The sequence below is a fragment of the Dictyostelium purpureum genome, assembly GCF_000190715.1.
Source record: "Dictyostelium purpureum unplaced genomic scaffold DICPUscaffold_193, whole genome shotgun sequence".
NCBI lineage: Eukaryota > Evosea > Eumycetozoa > Dictyosteliales > Dictyosteliaceae > Dictyostelium > Dictyostelium purpureum.
The window spans coordinates 1-15,275 of NW_003519529.1; the positions used below are offsets into that span (position 1 = coordinate 1).

General features: G+C 24.1%; 6 protein-coding genes across 6 annotated transcripts; 3 read left to right on the forward strand and 3 right to left on the reverse strand.

Annotated features, from left to right (window-relative positions):
• The first annotated feature begins 2,388 nt into the window (after positions 1-2,388).
• On the forward strand, positions 2,389-6,438 carry DICPUDRAFT_48828 (uncharacterized protein). The gene is made up of 2 exons (XM_003289761.1): positions 2,389-4,077; positions 4,156-6,438. Exons 1-2 carry the CDS (start codon positions 2,896-2,898, stop codon positions 6,391-6,393), a joined length of 3,420 nt encoding a protein of 1,139 aa, XP_003289809.1. The 5' UTR covers positions 2,389-2,895; the 3' UTR covers positions 6,394-6,438.
• Positions 6,439-6,609: 171 nt separating this feature from the next.
• Positions 6,610-7,761, forward strand: DICPUDRAFT_88670 (uncharacterized protein; the record flags this gene model as incomplete). The annotated part of the gene is made up of 1 exon (XM_003289762.1): positions 6,610-7,761. One exon carries the CDS (start codon positions 6,610-6,612, stop codon positions 7,759-7,761), a length of 1,152 nt encoding a protein of 383 aa, XP_003289810.1.
• An 86-nt stretch (positions 7,762-7,847) lies between these two features.
• On the reverse strand, positions 7,848-8,514 carry DICPUDRAFT_72772 (uncharacterized protein; the record flags this gene model as incomplete). The annotated part of the gene is made up of 1 exon (XM_003289773.1): positions 7,848-8,514. Exon 1 carries the CDS (start codon positions 8,466-8,468, stop codon positions 7,848-7,850), a length of 621 nt encoding a protein of 206 aa, XP_003289821.1. The 5' UTR covers positions 8,469-8,514.
• Positions 8,515-10,892: 2,378 nt separating this feature from the next.
• On the forward strand, positions 10,893-11,814 carry DICPUDRAFT_36346 (uncharacterized protein; the record flags this gene model as incomplete). The annotated part of the gene is made up of 4 exons (XM_003289763.1): positions 10,893-11,027; positions 11,109-11,228; positions 11,306-11,580; positions 11,661-11,814. The coding sequence occupies 4 exons, from the start codon at positions 10,893-10,895 to the stop codon at positions 11,812-11,814; spliced, it is 684 nt and encodes a 227-aa protein (XP_003289811.1).
• Positions 11,815-12,074: 260 nt separating this feature from the next.
• Positions 12,075-13,201, reverse strand: DICPUDRAFT_80577 (uncharacterized protein; the record flags this gene model as incomplete). Its single annotated transcript, XM_003289774.1, has 3 exons — positions 12,075-12,262; positions 12,329-12,470; positions 12,533-13,201. The coding sequence occupies 3 exons, from the start codon at positions 13,199-13,201 to the stop codon at positions 12,075-12,077; spliced, it is 999 nt and encodes a 332-aa protein (XP_003289822.1).
• Positions 13,202-13,602: 401 nt separating this feature from the next.
• DICPUDRAFT_80578 (uncharacterized protein) lies at positions 13,603-15,046 on the reverse strand (the record flags this gene model as incomplete). Its single annotated transcript, XM_003289775.1, has 2 exons — positions 13,603-14,870; positions 14,938-15,046. 2 exons carry the CDS (start codon positions 15,044-15,046, stop codon positions 13,603-13,605), a joined length of 1,377 nt encoding a protein of 458 aa, XP_003289823.1.
• Between the last annotated feature and the right edge of the window lie 229 nt (positions 15,047-15,275).

Here is a 15,275-nt window from a genome sequence, read left to right on the forward strand (position 1 = left end):
GTGAGCCCACGAGATCGACACTGGCCGATGCATCATAATATGCCTAGTTTGAGCCAAAATAAACAAGAGATGTTTCGCTCTATAAACTAAGAGATAAAGTTAGAACCATAAACACCCCCAAAAATATCAAGAAATACTACTTTAAATTTCATACATTATAATTTTTTTTTTTTTTTTTTCAAATTGAATTTTTTTTATTTTCCCCTCGTTACATTTAAAAAATTTTGCGGAATCTTTTTTTTTTTTTTCCCACATATCAACTTCTTCCGATATACAACTTATTTTTTTTATAAGAGTTCTAAAGGTAAGAAAAAAAATATCAAAATATCAAAAAAAAAAAAGAAAAAAATTAAAAATAATTTAAAAAACAAAAATAAAAAATTGACCCAAATCGCAAAAAATAAAAAAAAAAACACCAATCACATCACTTATATTATTAGATTAGCTATATTTGATTTAAAATTGTAAAATATATATATAATGAACTTTATATCCATTCTATAATACCAAATTATTTTTAAATATCAGTTATAAAACTATTTAAATTTGTTTATTAAATACCAACCAATATTATTATTAGAAAAATAAACTTAAAATCAAATTTAAACTGTATTTACAAAACACAGAATTTCATTAAATTTTAACAAAATATTTTAAAAAAAAACCCTAATAATAGTATTATATTGTTTCCCTCACACATCATATATTTATCCATTATAAAATGAACACAATTATTATCAACCACAATCATATGTTTTTCTTCTTTTAATTATCCTATATTTAAAAAAAATAAAATAAAAAAAAATAAATAGCAACAATCAATAACAATCTCAATTATTAATTATATAAAAAACTATAAATAAAAGATAATCAAAAGATAAAATTTAAAACACACATAATAAAAATACACCCACATGCTAGTATAATAACTTTTAACCAAATTTATATATATATGTATAATAATTAAAAAATTATTAATAGTTTACACACATTCACTATCAACAAAATCAATATAAATTTTTTTTTTTTTAGTGAAAAATAATTATGGGTGCTCATCATTCATTATAATAATAAAATATTGTGTATAAGAAATTTGTTGTGTTGTGTTGGTGTGTGATTGTGGTGTTGATTGTATCTGTGTGCTTAATTTTCTTTTTTAAATATTCACAACACATTAAACAATAAAAAAATAAAATATATCAATATACTTTTTATTGTTTATTTTCTTTCATCCCTTTGGTGTTTTTTAAAATTTAAATAACTATTTATTAAACGAATTTGCTTAAAATAATAATAATAATAATAAAAAAATTTTATAAAAACAACAAAGTTTTTATATTAGCAAACAATCATATAATCAGGTCCTGACCATATCACAAAGAACACCCACAATTCTAACACAATAATAAAAAATAGACACACCACTATCATTTTATTATAATAATAACAATAAAGGTTTTATCTATTTTATTTTTTATTTTGTTTTTTTTTATATTTAATACTTGTTTTTTTATTTTTTTATTTTTTAATTTTTATTTTCTTTATCAAATTAATTATAAAATAAATTATAACAATTGGTTTTTTTTAATTTATTTATTTTTTTCCTTTCTTGTATTATATATAAAACAAAAAATAGACAAATCATAAAGTAATAATATTAATAATAAAGGTATACTTTTATTATTCCCTCAAGAATTATATTTGGCCATTATAAAATAATCAAATAACTTTTTTGAATACCATTCATTATATAACAATAAAACTTTAAATTTAATAAATACTTTTTTTTTTTTTTTTTTTTTTTTTTTGTTTGTTTGTTTGGAATAATTAAAATCTAAAGGCCAAAATTAGCTTTTGGGTTTATAAGTTGCATAATGTTTTTTTTTTTTGTTTCTTTGTATTTTCAAACCCACACAGCTCATAAAAACATCCTATTAACTCGTTCTATAAAAAAAAAAATAAAAAAAAATATATATTTCACACACTTAACACACTATACACTATAACACAGAGCAAATAACAATATGATCAATATATTGTTGTTGTTGTTAATTATAATAATTTTAATTGTTTTAAAAAAAAAATATATAATATAATATGTACTAATTTTAAATTTTCATTAATTTTATATAGATTTATCCAACACACTAATTTGTGATTGGAATCAAACAGCTCACTCACACCCCCATAATTCAATTATTATAATCCAATAATTAAAATATATAATTTTTTTTATTTTTATTTTTTTTCCCAATATTAAAAATAAAATAAAATATGGAAATCGATAACAATAATATAACTACAAGTGTTTCATCACCTAATGATGATTTTAAAAAGAAGTTACAATTACAGCTTCAAAGTGGATCAACAAATTTATTATTTAAAAAAAATCAATATGTTAATTCTCCTCATAACTCTCCATTAAATACAAGTAATAGTAATATAAATAATAATATAAATAATATAAATAATATAAATAATAACTATATAGATAATAATAATAGCAATAATAATATAAATTTAAATTCATCATTTGTAGAAACTTTAGAAAATAATCAACACCCTTTAAAAACTAAATCATCATTACCACCACCATTACCACCACCATTACCACCAAATGGTAGCAAACCTACAAAATCAAAATCATCTGAAAAACTTTCTGTAAAATTATTAAAATCAAACGTCAATAACCCAAATAATAAATCTCCAACAAATTGTAATATAGAATCCCCATTTAATCAACAAGAATTAATACTACCACCTCCACCCCAACCACAACCAATAAATAATTATTTAGCATCTTCATCCTCTACAACAGCATCACCATCTTCATCAAATAATTCATCACCATCAAACTCTAATAATTCATCACCAACACTTCCAAATAATAATAAAATGAATAAAATACAGCTACCACATTTGCAAAGTTTATTTAGTAACAGCAATAGTAATACTTTACCATCATCATTACCACCAAATAAATTACCACCTCCCGTACCACCATTCAGGAAAATACCATCCAATCTAGATATGATGAGAATAAATAAAAGTAATAGTTTAACAAATTTAAATGAAGAAAGTGCAACATCATCGAATACCGAAACCGTTTCAGATTATGGTGACGACGACAGTCAATTACAATTAAGTCAACAAAATTCATCTTTCCCAATATCGCCAAGATTAAGACACGAGTCTAAAGTTATACCTTCAGAAATCACACTCAAAGTTAAATATCAGCCAAGTCCAAATGTTTCAAATACAAATATTTTACCAATCAATAGAGAATTAATGTTTTCACCATGTTCAACAATCGATGAAATTTTATCGAATATTATAACAAACTTTCAATGTCATCATGGTTTAAAAAATGCTAAGCACACAAGTGATAACGAATGGGAAACTGATGCTATAGATATTAAAGATCACCAATCATTTGCATTGTTTCATGAAAATGATGTTTTATCACCATTACATAAAGAAAAGACATTACTAGAGTTGGGTTTAAAGGAACAACAAGTTTTACTTTTAAAGACCGTCCCATTAGTGTTTACATTGGTAAAGGTTACAATGCCACAATTTAGTGATGAAGTTTTACCAGCTGTTGCAACCGTTAAATTTAATCAATTCACGTCAATTCGTTCAGTCATTCGTAAACTGTTTTTAAAGTTTCACAACAATATCGATATCACTAAACATGCAATCTACAGAGTGGATCCATCATCACAAAGAGAAGAGTTACTTGACGAAGATGAATTATTCTCAACTTATAATATAAACCAACAAAGTATTTTAATTTTTAGAACATTAAATGGTCAAGAGAGTGATTTACATTCGTCCCAAAAAACTTTACAGCTTAAATTTATTGTTTCAACAGCCCACTTTAGAAACAACACTTTAAATTTATCTTTTGACCCAAGAGATACCGTTTCTAAAGCTATAAAAATTACTGGTCTTCGTTCTGGGCTATTAGATAGTTTAAATAATTGTGGTTTCTTTTTAACTCCCGAAGATGATGACGATGAAGGTTTTTGGATGGATGAGGATTTCCCATTAGAAAATTATAATTTAAGAAATAATGTAAGTTTAAAATAATTGTTATACTCTAAAAAAAAAATTCGAATTCAAATTAATATTAATTTTTTAATATTTTTTTAGACATTTTTAACATTTAAAGAAAGATGTAAAAAATATACTGTTATAGTCAAGCCTGGTGATAGAAAATGTACATTTAAATTTGATCAATTTACCAAGGTTTCAACATTGTTTAATATACTTGTAAATAATGAAATTATTAAAAATCCAAAAGATTATTACTTATCAATAAAGAACGGACCTACATTAGAAAAACACAGATTCGTTTGGTCATATGGTGATATTAAAGGTGATATCGAATTTAAAGAGTTCCCCAACAAATTATTGTTATTTAACCCAGTCAACGGTGAAAAGAATTTAGTTTATGTAGATTTTGATGTTCCAATTAAAGATGTTTGTGCAAGATTGTCTCAAAATTTCACATCACCAATCGATGGTGTAGCAATTGTTTCATCATCTATAAATAGTCAATTTAGTAGCTTGAGTGGTCACGGTTCAACTAGAGAAAGAAGTTTTACATTTAAGAAATTAGGTCATTTAGTCAATACTATCGATTCAAGAAAATCTTTAAGAGACCAAGGTGTACAACCAAATGATGCATTAATGTTACAAGTAGTCGATGAAGAAATAGATGACCAAGAAGAATCAAATGTGAACTCGGGTGATACCACACCATCTTCAACTCCACCAATTCCAATTGAAGATTTAGTACAAGATGGCACTATTCTCTCTGAAGAAAGACAAATTAATATTTGGGATGAACCTGCAGATTCACCAGAGAATATTATTTATTCTACCACAACTGGTAGTTTAAATCCAGAAATCGATGCTGCCACATTAAATAAATTAATCATCCGTTTGACCAATCCAGATTTCCATGATCTCATGTTTATGAAAACTTTCTTGATGACTTATTCATCATATACTACCACCAGTACTCTTTTAAAGAAATTATTTGAACGTTTCCAAGTACCACAACATATTGACGAAAAAGAAAGATTATCTGCTCAATTACGTGTTGCAAATGTAATTAAATATTGGGTCGAACATCATTATGAAGATTTTTGTCACGAATCTACAAAGTTAATGGTAGATTTTGTTGATACTCATATGATGATTGCTTTCCCAACATTAGGTATCCAAATTAGAAATTGTATCTTAAAACGTACTTGTGGTTTTAGAACTGAATTGGTTAGAACACGTAGTAATGGTGCCTTAACTTCACCAAGAGGAACAAATGTTTTTTCATTATCAAACTCAGTCATCAGTACTCCAACCAAAGATAGCAGTAATTCTACATTTTCATCAACACCAATTTTATCAAGAGGTTCTTCAAATTTATCAATCTCATATAATTCATCAGTTACAGGTAGTACAATTATTGGATCACCATTATCAAACTCATCAGTTTTAAACAGTGGTTCAAACTCTCCATCATTAGGACCATTATCACCAAGACCCATTTCATCATCGGCATCTACCTCATCAAGCTCATTATTAAAATCACCACAACCAAAGAGAATTCCTGAAACTAAAACAAAAGGCTTCTTAAATCCAAGAACCTTATTCGACTTTGATGACGAAGAAATTGCAAGACAACTAACTCTCTATGATTTCCAATTGTACAGCTCAATCAAACCAACAGAATTTTTAAATCAAGCATGGAATAAACCAAGTATGGCCGCTAGAAAATCACCAACTATTTTAAAGATTATTGCTCGTTTCAATGATATTAGTGCATGGATCGTTCAATTAATTTTACAACCAGATCGTGTTAAAACCCGTGCTAAACGTTTAAAGAGAATTATCAATATTGCTGATGAATTACGTAAAATAAATAATTTCAACACATGTATAGCATTTATTAGCGGTATCAATAATTCTGCAATTTTACGTTTAAAACATACCCATTCACTTCTCACAAAGAAATATGTAGATACTTTAAGAAACTTAGAAAAAGAAATGAATTGTGAATCATCATACAAAGCCTACCGTGACAAATTAAAAAATTCCGACCCACCAGTAGTACCTTATATTGGTTTATATTTAACTGATTTAACATTTATAGAAGAAGGTAACCCAAATATCATTAGAAACAACTTAATCAATTTTGCAAAATACTATTTAATTCATAAAGTAATCTCTGAAATTCAACAATACCAATGGACAGAATATCAACTAAATGTAGCTCCAATCATTCAAACCTTTATTAGAGATATTCCTCAAGTAAATTTAGACGAACTATACCAATTATCTTTATTAAAAGAACCAAGAGGTTCTTTAAAATCTGATATTCCATAAATATTTTTTTTTTTATAAAAAAAATAAACTAAAAATAAAACTTTTAAAAAAAAATATATATTATTTTTTTTTTTTTATCTTTAAATTTCATTTAATTTATTTGTTTTAATTTTATTATTTTGTTTATATTTATAATCAAAAAAAAAAAATCTAAAAAACTTTTTTTTTTTTTTTTTTTTTTTCATTTTTTTTAAAATTTCTACAATTTAATATACAATGGATTTAATAAATAATAATAAAAATTTATATATTGGGATTATGAGCGGAACATCACTTGATGGTATTGATGTCGTTCTAACAGAAATTAACAATAGTGGAATTAAAGTATTAAAAAGCTATACACATCCATTACCAGAAACAACAAGAAAAGAAATATTATCAATAAACCAAGGTCAACAAACAACATTAGTTAAAATTGGTAAAATCAATAGAGATTTAGGTATATTATATGGTGAAGCTGTAATAGAATTATTGAAATTGGTTAAGAGGGATAATAATAGTTTTAGCAAAGATGATATTGTAGCCATAGGAAATCATGGCACAACAGTTTATCATATGCCAGAAGAGGGTTTTACAATACAACTAGGTGATAACAATAGGGTTGCAGCAATGACAAATATCAATGTAGTGGGTGATTTTAGATCAAGAGATATAGCTTTAGGTGGTCAAGGTGCACCATTAGTTCCAGCTTTTCATAAATTCATACTATCAGATGATACCGAAAAAAGAATAGTATTAAATATAGGTGGCATATCAAATATTACTTTATTAATACCAAATGGTGATACTCTAGGTTTTGACACTGGTCCAGGTAATATAGTAATGGATAGTTGGATACAACAAATAAAAAATGAAGCATTCGACCAAGATGGTCAATGGGCAAAATCAGGTACTATTAATGTTAAACTTTTAGACGCAATGTTAAACTCTACAGACTATTTCATCAAATCTCCACCAAAAAGTACAGGAAGAGAGTTATTTAATATAGGATGGTTAAACAAAATACTGCTTCAAGATGCTTTCAAAGAAATTAAATCAGAGGATGTTCAAGCTACCTTACTAGAGTTAACATGTAAGTCAATTGTGGAGGAAATTAAAAAAACAAATATTACCTTTGACAGAGTATTGGTATGTGGCGGTGGTGCTAAAAACTCAATGATTATAAAACGTTTATCAGAACTTTTATCTCCATTTAATACAAAGGTTTCTTTAACCGATGACCATGGTGGTGTCCCAACTCAAGACATGGAGGCCGCAGCATTTGCATGGTTAGCATATCGTACAATTAATAGAAAGCATGGTAATTTAAAAGAAGTAACAGGTGCTTCTGAAAATACAATATTGGGATCAATTTATTTAAAAAATTAAAATTAAAGTTAAAACAAAAAAAAAAAAAAGTTTTTTAGTTTATTTAGTTTTTTATTTTCTTTAATTTATTTATCATTTTATTTTATTTAAGCTCTAGTAGTATTAATTAGTCTTTGATGTTCACCATTAAATTTGCTTAATCTTTTCTTCATAAATAAAACAACTACAAAAGCAATAGCAAATACACCTGCAACGATTGCACATACAATAAAAGCAATTTTCCATTTTTGTCCATTATTTGGGCCGTTTTCATTTCCATGGTCGAATTCTAATCTGATGGTGTAATCTTGAACTACAAAGTTTATTTTTGGTTGAATATCATCAATATTTAAAACATTAATTAATTGAATATTTGAAGAATGTATATTTGTAATATTTATTTGATTTGAAAAAGTTGAATCTTGAAGTAACTCTACTAAAACAATTGAAATGTTATTGTATAAATTGGTTGGTTCTTTAAATTCGATTACTAAATTAATAGAATCAAATAAAATTGAACCTGCAACTGTAATTACTGGATCATTGTAAGCAGCGGAACCTTTTAAGTATGGCATGGTACTTCCATCGTTATTTGAATCATTATTATAGAGGTAGTAGTTTGTGATGGTTAAAGTAGAGTTTTGAGATAAAGTTAAATTTTTTCTAAAGGTAAGGTCTTTAGTATCTACAGTTAAAAAGCCATTTTCGGTGATAGTGGTGTCATCCATAACATTTGATGAGTTGGTAAACTCCATTGAAAAAGCGGTTACATTAGCGTTGACGACCGAATTTAAAAATATTTTACCAGTTGGTGATACATATACGTTATCTGTTTTAATATCAGCATTATGGTTGAATTGTATAATACCATCGATAATGATACCCTTATATGCATCGGCGTAATTTGATACATTAAGGATTAGATTTTCACCGACATAGAGCTTACAGGTAATACATAATAAATCTTGGAAAGAGGAGCTTTCAGTTACATTGACCCAGTCACCTAAACTACTGATATGGCCAATAGAGGAGCTATTTAAATATAAATCACCATATACATTTATACTTAAATCATAACAGTTGCAGTTATTTAAGGTGGTTGGAAATACTTCATCAGAAACAATTAATGATGAGCCATAGTAAGTGGAGTCGCTAAAATCACCTTGAATAGTATATCCAGATGGAATAAACATTTGAGAATAGAAAATGCTGATGAATGTTGAATCTAAAACCTTATTATTATTAATTAAATTGCTGACTTTAAATACGGTTGTATCGAGGAAAATCTTGCCTCCAGCATTGATCACTATATTATCAAATTTAACTACGTTGGCCATATCACGCCAATTTTTACCACCACCAATGAAGTATAAATTACCGGTAACTTCTAATGTTGCAACTTTGAAATTGTTTTTTTCACTTTGATTCTTAATGATGGATTTGGATCCTGGAGGTGTTATAATGGAAAGGGTACCAGTGGAGCTAATTACATTTGAAATGGTGGCATTACCAGATAACACTATTGGAAGGGTACTATTATGATTTACTAATGTATTTAAATTTGATATTTGATTAACATTAAATGATGATTGGTCTAAAATGGTTAAGTTTCCAGAAACTAAACTAACGATTTCACTTGTTACGTTGGAATGGCCGTTTAATTGTAAAATGGATCTAGTTGTATTCAATATATTTGAAATGGTATTTGAGTCTGTAATATTTAAAGTTGAGGCAGTTGCAGTGAAATTGATGGCGGTATTTAAAGTAGAGTTATTGATGTTTAAAATTAAATTGGATGAGGTTGATGATTTCGATAACAATTGACCAGTTAAAGCAATTGAATTAAATTGTAAACTATTTAAATTATTTAATATTAAATAGTATGGGTTTTTACTATTATTATTTGTAGATAAATCAATAACAACATCGTCACCATTTGATGGTGTATCACCGTTATTCCAATATAAATCAGATGATAAATCGCATGGGGTTAATGTATTGTTGCATTGATCAGTTAGCGTATTATTAAAACTAACGGTTTTACAATTAATAAAATTTATACATAATATTATTATTAACGAAATTATTATTTTCATTTTTTTTTTATTATTTATTGTATTATGAGGTAGATTAGAAAAAAAAAAATTTTTTAAAAAATCATAGTTTTATTTTATATCAAAAAAAATTTAAAAAAAATATATTTTTAAATAAATAAAAAAAAATTATAAAAAAAAAGTGATGTGGCTTAGTGTCCATATTAATAATTTTTTTTATCTAAAAAAAATCTAGATATTTGGAGTATTTAGAATGTTTTGATTTTTCCACCACCATTTTTTTTCTAGAAAAAAAAAAAAATCAGATAAAATTTTTAAAAAAAATAAAATTTTTTTAAAAAAAGATATGGATTTTTCAAATTCTATTAGATCCTCAATAAAAAGTGATGTCATTTTATAAAATATGAGCCAAATTCAGAGAATTTATTGATTAATAACCTAAAAAATCAATAAACGGTTATATTCACGACTGCCCCATTTTTATAATTTATTATATAAAAAAATAAAATGAAATAAAAAATAAAATAAAAATATAGTTCTTTGGAATAGTTCAAAGAGTTTAAAAATCTTTTGTTTGTAAAGTTAAGGTAAATTTATTTATCGAAAAAAAACTTTATTTTTTTTGTAAATTAATTTTTTTTAAAAAAAAAAAAACTATTATTTTAAAAATCATTGTTTTGATTATTTTATAAATATAATAAAATATTATAATAATCAAAATGATCAAATTCGTAATTATAAATTATTTGATTAAAAAAACAACACACCCTAAAAAAAATTAATTTTTAACACAACACACAATGAATTTAGAAATATTGTTTTGTATAAATTTAAACATTTTTATTTAAAATTTTTTACTTCCAAGTTTATGGTTTCATTGCAAATTTGAATTGTGAATATTTGAAGAAAATGATCATTTTATTTATAGTACAAATTTTTTTATTTTTTTATTTTTTTTTTATTTATTATTTTTTTTTTAATTTTTTTTCTAATTTTTTTTTAATTTTTTTTTTTTTTTTTTTAATTTTCAAATTTTTTTTTTTTTTTTCATTTATTAAATTATTTCCAATAATTATAGAAATAAGTAAATAACAAATTATGTCAAATAAAAAAACTACAGAAATCAAATTAGACGAAAGAGTAAATTCATACAAAGAATATTTGTATGAAAAAACACTCAATTATTTAAAAAATGTAATTCCAGAAAGAATTCAAGAATTCCATAAATTATCCGTATGTATTCCTCATTAATCATTGCAGTGGCACAAAGCTATTGTTATTAATCGCTTCTTTATAAATTAATCATTATTATAGCAAAAAGGTGACGAAAATTTTAAAGATGATCCAATCCAAAATGTTTTAAAGAAAAGAAAATTAGAATCAGATAATGGATTTGAAGCTCCTTCATTAGAAAATTTAATGAAAATTAATAAAGTAAGTATTAAAGTCCTATCACATTCACAAAACCTTAGGAAACCAATATTAATTATTATATTTTTTTATTATTACAGAAAATTATTGAAGCTCACACCAAATTAAGAAAAGATTATATTGAAGTTATTGAAATTTTTTCAACCATCAGAGCATGGATCCATATGAATATACCTAGAATTGAAGATGGTAACAATTTTGGTGTCGATATTCAAGAAGATGTCGTTGCTACCCTTACAAAATTAGAAGATGTTTACACCACATTATTAGAAACTTGTGAAAGTTATTTCACTTCAAGAGCCCAATACATGAAGAGAGCTTTAAAATACAAGGAAATTGATTCCTATAGACATGTGTAAGTTATTTAAATGATTTTATATACAAAAATGAAACACCAGACAACTAATTTATAAATATATTTTAAAATACCTATAGCATTGCCCAAATAGATGAAAAAGAATTTATTAAATTTAATTTTGCATACTTTGATTTAGCTAATAACTATTCAACTACCTATTCACTCATTGTTAAAAACTTTGCAAAACTCGAACAACCAAGACCAACCAATGTCACAAGCAGTATGTTCTAAAAAAAAAAGAAAAAAAAGAAATTAATAAAAAGATATACCTTCACCGCCGCTACTATCACTTATTTGTAAAGATAAAACCAAATATATAATAATAATTTAATAAAACGACCATTGCCTTTTGTTATAGGAATTTATAACAAGAGAATAATAGATAAATTTTTATTTGTTTTTTAAATTTAATAGTTTTTTTATTTATTTATTTTTTTTGTTAATATTATTTATTTAAATTTGTTTATATAATTTGTACATTATTTTATTTATTAAAATGAGATTTTTGAATATGATTTTACAATTTCTTTAATAAATTTAATAGAATATAAAAGTTCTAATATTATCACGATTACTAATGATAATGTGACTAGTAAAGTTGATAGATTAAAAGGGTTTATTAAAGTTGAATCATAAATAATCCATAGTTGTTTTGGTAACACTGTCATTGAAATAAAACCTGGATTTTTAATGATTAGTAACAATTACGTTTATAATAGGTTATAAATAATTATGAAATACATACATAAACCCATTGTTGAAACAAAAAATTTATAATTTGAATTGAATTTTAAAACTTGAAATAAATCATATGTTATATTAATAACATGCAAAAATTCGTCAAATATTAATAAATAAATATACTTTAAACCTTCTTTATCTAAATACTATAAAAATAATTATAATTAATAAAATTGGTTTTATTTGGTGTTCTAACTATTTTACCTACAATTGAAAAATATAAACAAAAAAATGAAATAATATGACGAATATAAAGCAATTTATCATTACTTTTATATAAAGATAAAAGAGTAATATCTGTTAATTTAAAGATTAAAAAGGAAATTACTATAAAATTTAAATTCTCTTGATATGATTTGTTTATCATATTTAAAAAGCAACTGATTGTAAAATATAAACCTATAAATCCTCTTATTATTCCATGATAGAGTTGGTTTAAGTTGTTTTCGCTTATATATTGTGGATTTACAAAGTGGGTAAATTGATATAGAAGTTGATGCTGACGTTGGTGTTTATCTTTTATTTTTTTTGATTGCAATAAATAGGGTGTTAAAAATTTATTTGATACTAAAAAAATACAAATTGGTAAAAATGCAAATAGTAAAACACTGATAATTAACCATTCATCTCTAAGATATCCTAAATTTGAAAAACCAAAATATTTTGAAATAATAAGATCCTTTAAATTCATTTGGTAAATGAAATCTCTAAATTGGAATTTATTTGGTGCAATAGGAGATTGCATTACATAACACTGTTGTTGAACTTCATCATTATATTGTAACAATTGTTGCTTTTCGCAATATAAATCTGAATTTAAATAAATATTATCTATAAATCTTTGGGTATGTGTAAAATTAGAAAATATTATTTTCATTTTATTATTATTTTATTATTTTAATTTATTTTAATTTTTATTTATATTATTATTTTAAATATTGTTTATTATTATTATAATATATTTATTAAAAAAAAAAAAAATTAACTGCTTTGGGTTGTATTTTTTTATTTTTTTTTGTAATACACCCCCCCAAAAATAAAACAAATTAAAAAAAAAAAAAAAAATTTAATTTATAAAAAAATAAATTATAAATCTAAAAATAGAAATAAAGAAATTCGTAAAATTGAATTGTTTTTTGTATAAAACAAAATTTATTTATTATTAAAATTTATTTTAGAAAAAGAAAAGAAATAATATAACTTTTTTTTATTTTTTTTATAATGCAATACAAAGAAAAAAACTAAATTTTTTTTGTTTGTATGCATAACAATTATTATTTAAGATGACCAGTTTTTAACTTGTTTACGTTTGTGTACCTCCAATATTTTTATTGATTTGGGTAACTGATTCTCTAAAATAGTTTTTTTGAATTCTATCATTGATAGAGTTTCAAGTAATGTTAAAGATATTAAAGAGTTTCCTAAATCTTGATTGAAACTAGACATCTTTAAATATGTAATTGATTCAGAAAGTGACCCATGATAAATTGGTTGATTAAATGACCCAAGTGTCAATTTTTTTAAACCAGGTGGAAGAGAACCAATATCTAATTGTTGATTATATGAATGAAGAATAAGCTCCTCACAAGTATTTGGGAAATCACCTGGTTTTATTCTTAAATTGAAAGAATGTAAAGATAAAATTACAACTGACCCAAAGAAAGTGGATGAAATAATATCTCTATTAAATCTGAATATATTCAACTTTTTAATAAATTTTGGGAACTCTTGTTTACTTGGTGAAGTTTGAATAAAGTGATAGAGACTTAATTCATTTACACTTGAGGGTATAACTGAGTTTAATTCTATTTCATGAGTATAATTTTGGCCCAATTTTAAAACTTTCACTGTTTTTGGAATATTTCCTATTTTAATGGGACTATTGAAACTACCAGTAAGATTTAATGTAACTGTACCTTTTGGTATAAATTTTCCTAGTGGCTGGTTAATATATACATCATAAGATTGACATAAGAGCTCTGATGGACATTTTTTAATCTCCTCTAAATTATTTTTAACTCTTTTAACCATATTTGAATACATATGATATTTAATTTTTTTTCTAATAACTTTATTTCTCCAAATTTTAAAAAAAAGTTTATCGTTACTATTATTATTATCATTATTATCACTTTTATTTTTTGATGTTGCAGAGGATTTAATTGAGGTTTCTTTATTAACAAAATCATTATTTTTTTTATTATTTATTTTATAATTGTTATTATTGATATTAGTTTTATTATTTGTAATAATGTTGTTGTTTTTGTTTTTGTTGTTGATACATTCATTTAAAAGGGCACCATCATCAATTGTTTTATAGTCATTTTTATGATTTAAATTTGAAAGTACATTGATTTCATTGCCTCCATCATTATTTAAAGTGAAACTATTATTATTGCTACCATCACTATTGTTATAATGATATTCATGATTCTGAGCTTTTATTCTTTCTAAAGCATCATTGATTCCTAACCATAAATACTCCAATTCATTTTTGATAAGGGTTTCTAATAACCTATGGTGCAATATATAATTTATTATACTATCTAATAAAAATTAAAATTAATTAATATTAAAATAGTATATAATTTTAATTTTAATTTTAACACAAACCTAAAGTATTCTTTTGAAAAAAGCTATTAATTTCTTCATAGTTGTCAACTTCATTATTTGTTTGTCTTAACGCGTCAACTTCATTATTTGTTTGTCCTAACGCGTACATTGTTAATAAATTTTAAAAAAATAATTAGATAAAAAAAAAAGAATAAATATATATAAAAATAAAAGAATTAAAATAAATTAAAAAAAAAAAAATAATAATACAAATAAAAAAATAATAAAAAAAATAATAATAATATATATTAAAAAACAATTAAAAAAATTAAAAAAATACAAAAGGGGTGGGGTTGGGTGTGGTAAATTTTTCTTATCCCTTTTCCTAATATATTTCT

Excerpts from the sequence above, each read along its gene's own strand:
- DICPUDRAFT_48828 (XM_003289761.1), top strand. The coding sequence starts at position 2,896 with ATGAATAAAATACAGCTACCACATTTGCAAAGTTTATTTAGTAACAGC. Across the intron at positions 4,078-4,155 it reads ATTATAATTTAAGAAATAAT|ACATTTTTAACATTTAAAGA; the intron begins GTAAGTTTAAAA and ends ATATTTTTTTAG.